Source organism: Maylandia zebra, linkage group LG8, assembly GCF_041146795.1.
Source record: "Maylandia zebra isolate NMK-2024a linkage group LG8, Mzebra_GT3a, whole genome shotgun sequence".
NCBI lineage: Eukaryota > Metazoa > Chordata > Actinopteri > Cichliformes > Cichlidae > Maylandia > Maylandia zebra.
Window position 1 is genome coordinate 28,101,272 of NC_135174.1, and position 6,000 is coordinate 28,107,271.

A 6,000-nucleotide genomic window follows, 5' to 3' on the forward strand; every position below is an offset into this window, starting at 1 on the left:
AGAGTCCTTACAGTCTAACCTCAGAGGGAGGTGGATCTGAATGTCATCAGCAAAGGTGTAGAAGGACACATTAAATTTGCGCAGCACATCGCCCAGAGGGAGCAAATACAGAGTAAACAGCAGGGGGCCTAGAATGGATAACAGTATGTTGTGATCGACAGTGTCGAAGGCTGCTGTCAGGTCTAAGGTTACTAGGACAGCAGCACAACCAGAGTCTACAGTTAAAAGCAAATTAAAAACTCTCAATAAGGAGAGGTTAAAAACCTGAGAAGTCACCAGAAGGTCTGCAGATGCTGTGCATTAAAATACTGCAAATCTTCTGTGTATTTGTGGTGTGTAAAGATTGTAAACAGTGGTGCGTAAAATGTACTTGATTGATATACATTAAAATGATACCACATTTTCCTTAATGATTAAATAAACCCATTTCAGCTACTCAGATTTGTTGCTTCCTGTTGACTGAGGGTGAAGGATCATTGTTGAGTGTGTGAAACAAACTGCCTTTCACATCAGGACAACATTGGACACTTTTAAAATCTTCCTAAATGTCTTTTACTCGTCTAACTGTGGACGGTTTGGTTAACGGGTGCTGTTTCTTTTAATGTGCTTGAAAGTAAACTTGACTTGGCAACAAAGGAAAACCAGCAGCTGAGGTCAGGACCCAAAACCCCATCTGCACCTGAATGTAGAAACACATCAGAGCACAACAACTGGACCATTATGGCCTGATAAACTTTCACTCATGTGCCTTTAATGTCTCCCACTGCTGTTGGGTGCGTCAGAATTTAACACAAAGGCAAAATGAGAGAATCAACGACTCTCAACGATCCAATCAGATGATTAACTGCCGCCCTGCACCAGCTGTAGAGCCTTTGAGATCTGAGTTGAAAGGCTTCAGAAACTCAAGTCCAGTTGCCTCATTTCAGCACAGTGTAGACCCAAATTCTCAAAATTATTTAACAGATTAATTCAATTATGTTTTTAGAAGCTCTAATCAGCACATGTGACATCAGGCACCACAAGAGGTTGGTGGTTTTTAAGGTTGACCTGTCGATCAACAGACGATGGTGAGTTTTCATTCATTCTGTTGTCTAAAACAACTTCCTGCTCACATTAACACGTAGCTGAGGAAATGAAATATTGCTTTTGTGTAAATGATTTAATCACATTAGTACTTGGACTAGTTATAGTGGACAGGAAATATTTACATTCAATGTGATGTCCAGTTACGTTCAACCCCCTGCAGATTTGGAAACTAGGACACTGATACAAATGGATTCAACAGCATCTTTAGCAGAAGAACCTTTGTTCCAGTGATTACATTAACATTTAAGTGTTCACCTTCAGTTCACGGCTGTGGTGTGAAAGACGAGTGAAAGAAGTAACGACAGTTATGCTGGAGTAACTGTTATTGTTCCAGGAAGCTGGACCCTGCCCCTCTTATCAGATACCTGCAGGGCATCCCAGACGACTCGGAGCATTTCACACCTTGACCCAACAAACCCAAAAGGGTGAATGGGTGGGTCAACGACTCTGAGGCATCAGGAGAGGTTAAAAACCTGAGAAGTCACCAGAAGTCAGTCTGAACCGCAGGACGAGAGGAAAGATGTCTTCAACCATGGGTAAGTCCTGGCTGCCTGCTTTTTAGCACTTAGATGTTCGCTAAACTAAGTCATTCTTATTACAAATGTACAAAGTGATTCTTTTAATTCTATCACTGCTTTCATCATCATCTATTCCTGACCTAACCTAACCTTTCTTCCAAAAAACTTACCAAGTTCAGAAATAACCTTAACATTTATATTGTTCTGAAGGCTTCTTTTTAAAACAAAGTAGAAACATTTTATTTTTAATAGTTGCTGAGATGAAGTGATGCAAACCATCAGCATACACGTGATCTTGTCCTGTATCTTGGTGTTTACCAAAGAAACATCATGCAGGCGGCTTTGCTAATGACAGAAACGTCCAGTTTGAAGCTCCAGTCAGTGTACGAAACGATAACTAACGGCGAGAACTCATTTTCCTAATGAGTAAAGAAACTTTGATTGTGTTTCAGGGCCACACGGAAGAATTTAATTTTGTTTCTCATTGCATTGTTGCTCATACATTTGTGATGCTTGTACCTTTCAGATATTCAGCAGCTGTTACCAATCAAAGAAGAACCAGATGACTGGAGCCCTGATATGGAGCAGCAAGTCTCACAGCTCCTCAGCATAAAGAAGGAAGAGGAGGAGGAAGCTGACATCACTGATTTCCCGCTCGCTGCTGCTGCGGTGAAGAGTGAAAATGAAGAGAAAGTGCACTCACTGTTTCATCATGTTAAAAATGAATACAAGGACGAGGAGGAGACTCAGACCTGCAGCTCAGGTAACAAACAAATTAAATTGAACTATGAAACTGCACCAACATTTTTTCTCTGTGAGGAATCAGGTTTTATATTTTGTCTGCTTCTGTTGTGGCTTTGTTAGTTTCACTTCAGTAATGTTATTAAAATATGGAGGGTATTTTTAGGGCGAGATTTAAGAACAAGTGATGAAATCCATTGAATACAGTCACCTCACTAATTTGATTTGTTTTATTTTAGTTTCTCTTCGTTTTAACTTAGTTGGCTGTGATTCGATTGAATGATGTAACTCTGTGAGATGGGCTTTAGGTTAGAGTCCATTCTGCAGGATACTGGAAACCAGTGTCCCCATACACCCAGCATTTTGGCTTTTTTAAAATATGCTCATCCATCTGTGTGTACCTTGCAGGTGTCCATCATCTGTTTGATATTAAAGAAGAGGTTTCCCATGAACGGAGCCCGATTGAAGACTCGGACTTCTTCCAGGAACGCTGCATTGGCCAGGATGGACTGCAGGAGGATGACACATGTGCAACAGCTCCCAGAACCTTTCCGATGCCAATATTCAGTATTGCGTCCCGCAATGCATTGCAACGCCTCAAATTTGAACAGAGAGAAAAAATCAAATTCTGCGTGAAAACCAAGATATCTGTGAAGAAAACCTTCAAAATGCTTCAGGAAGTTTACGGCAGCAAAGCAATGAGCCGATCAAGATGCAAGGATTGGTATTTGCGTTTCAAAAATGGCAGAACATCCGTCGATGATGAAATCAGGTCAGGGCGACCCAGCACGAGCACAACTCCCAAGCACATCCGAGAAATTGATCAACTTGTGCGCCAGGATTTCCGGATCTCTCTGAGGGAGATTTCTGCCATTCTCAACGTGTCATTCGGAACGGTCCAGGCGATCCTGACGTCCACTTTGAACCTGCACCAAGTGGCTAACAAGCTTGTGCCCAGGCTACTCACTCCCGAGCTGAAGCAGTATCGTTTACGAGCCTGCGAGGATCTCCGTCAACAGACGCGAGATGACCCAACGTTCATGTCCCGGATCATAACTGGCGATGAAAGCTGGGTGTACGGCTGCAAGCCTGGAAAAGCAAGGAGGGTGAATCCGACAAGGAGCCAGTTCAAGGTCAAGCTCATCGTCTTCTTTGACATTCACGGGGTGGTGCATCGGGAAGTTGTTCCCGACGGTCAGGCGGTTGATGCTCCGTTCTACCTCAGTGTTATGACGCGTCTCAGGAAGAACATCGAGGCCAAACGACCTGAACTGTGGCAGAAAGGCGACTGGCTGCTCCATCACGACGACACACCCGCCCACGACGCACTGAAAGAGTGCCATTATTTCTGCTACACCGACACAAATCTCATTCTTCACCCACAGCACTCACCAGATTTGGCCCCCTGCGACTTCTTCCTCTTCCCCAAAATCAACGCCAAGTTGAGGGGACATTTTTTTGACACAGTGGAAGAGCTCCAGCATGCGTCACTGATAGTACTGGATTCACTGGGAGAAGAGGACTTCCGCAGAGCTTTCAGAGCGTGGCAGCAGCGCTGGGTGTGGTGTGCTGCTGTGCAAGGCAACCGCTTTGCAGCTGATGGTGGCCAGATTTGAATTGAATACATATTTTTGTATATTTGTTTCATATTTTTTCTATTTTTATTTTTTTTGCATTAGCATGCATTTTTACTGATGTTTGATCTTGTTACATATAACTTTTTTTATTGTTTAAGTAGAGTGAAAATGGTAGGTGGTACATTGCCGTTGTAAATATGTCAGCATGTGCATATTTACAATTGGATCACTTTATAAAATGTAAATAACAACAGAGCAACAACAAAAAAGAGAAGGATGGGTCTTATTGTCATGATCAGAGCGATCCAATATTAATTCTCCAGATCCTCTGAATCTTTTGATGATAGGTGGTGTTGATGTTTAGATTGGCAAAGTCTTCAGTTTTACATTGATAGTTATTCTGAAACTGTTCCACAACTTTTAGATGTTTCTTGTTGTTTTTTGCAGACTGGTGAACCTTTACTTGAGAAATGTTTTTTTATTCCAGTCATGTTGTTGACCTGTTGCTGTAATTAGTCATGAAAAACTTCCTCCAGCTGTTTATTTTGAGTCCCTCTCGCAGCCTTTTTGAGATGTGCTGCTGCCATAAAAGCCAAACTGAGCGAATGTTTTTCATCTCAGGTCAAACATTTGATGTATTTTGTTGGGTTCTTTTGTGAATAAAAATATGGATTTGTGAGATTTGGAAGTCACTGCATTCAGTCTTTATTTTACACAGCATAGTTTTTAGTTTGTAGTTTGCTGGGCACTGGGAACGTAATAGAATATAATAGAGGCACAGAGACCAGAAACTACCGCTGACCACAAAACACTGACGATGCAGGAAGAATAAAGAGAGGATAACTTACAAAACTGAGCGATTAAACACAAAGCAAAACTCAGTATTCCCAGGGATCCACAGCATACTGGAATTTAAAAGGGAACAAATAAACATGAGCCTAAAAATACAATAAACAGAAAAGTGTAAACCTTGAACACTGGAGACGCAGGAAAAACCCCAAAGAAGCTCAAATTCAAACATATAACCAAAAATGTCTAAACTCCAGAGCACAGTGAAACCCAGAGACCTGGTTTGCACCGACTAGCAGACATTTTTTCCCATCATTCTCCACTGCTGACTCAGTGTCTGTCCTCCACATGCCCAAGACAACATCCACACATCATTCTTTACTTTGGCATGAAGCAGCTCACAGGCCTCGCTCGGCCTAGCAAATAAATGAACCCATCTCAGATTACAGCAGACCTAAAGTCAGATAATCTACAAACAAGCTGTTATTAAAAATGTTATTAACCTTCACGCTGTGATAAAAAGGCAATAAAAAGTAAATGTGCACGTGAACTCCAGACAAACAGCATCAGGGGGAAAGAATAAACAAAGGAAGTGAACACACAGAGAGAAAACACAAGGAGCTAAACTTCAAAATAAAACAGGAAGCAAACAGAAATGGAGACCAGGGCCCTGTTTCAGGAAGCCGGTTTAGAAAACTCAGAGTGAAAAACGATACTCAGGGTTGAGTAACCCCGAACTGTCCAACTCGGAATATTCGGTTTCAGAAAGGCTGATAACAAGTAGTTCAGTCAACGCGGAGTTGCTTTAACCCCAAGTGAAGCGCGTGGACGAGGATACATAAAGCCCTGATCAGTGGAGCACAGATTAAGCGAGTCACCATGGAGACGGAGGGAAAGAAGGCGCGGTCAATGTATTTCACAGCGCTTGAGGCCGAAATTCTGATGGCAGCATATGCCGATAACGTGCAAATTCCGCGGAAAAAAGTAACACAGCCACAGCTGCAAAAGAAAGGGAGCATGCATGGCAAAACATAGCCGACAGAGTCAATGCGTGAGTGTTAATTTAAACATTGATCTAGGGATTTCCACCCATTTAACACGTTATTTTATCATATGTTATTTTATTTGTTATTTTATACATTTTATTTTGTGATGTGATGTGAGCGCAGGTGCAACCCAACAGGCCCCAAACGTTCCTGGCAGCAAGTAAAAATGAAATATAAAAATATAGTCCAAACAGGTAAGGTGTAATTGTATTATGAGCCATAGTGCTTGGTCTGTTTGTCCGA

The 6,000-nt window shown here is 42.0% G+C and overlaps 1 protein-coding gene across 1 annotated transcript; it reads left to right on the forward strand.

Annotated features, from left to right (window-relative positions):
• The first annotated feature begins 853 nt into the window (after positions 1-853).
• On the forward strand, positions 854-4,603 carry LOC101468986 (mariner Mos1 transposase). Its single transcript, XM_024803575.2, has 4 exons — positions 854-1,067; positions 1,421-1,622; positions 2,131-2,367; positions 2,754-4,603. Exons 2-4 carry the CDS (start codon positions 1,607-1,609, stop codon positions 3,959-3,961), a joined length of 1,461 nt encoding a protein of 486 aa, XP_024659343.2. The 5' UTR covers positions 854-1,067; positions 1,421-1,606; the 3' UTR covers positions 3,962-4,603.
• Positions 4,604-6,000: the final 1,397 nt, after the last annotated feature.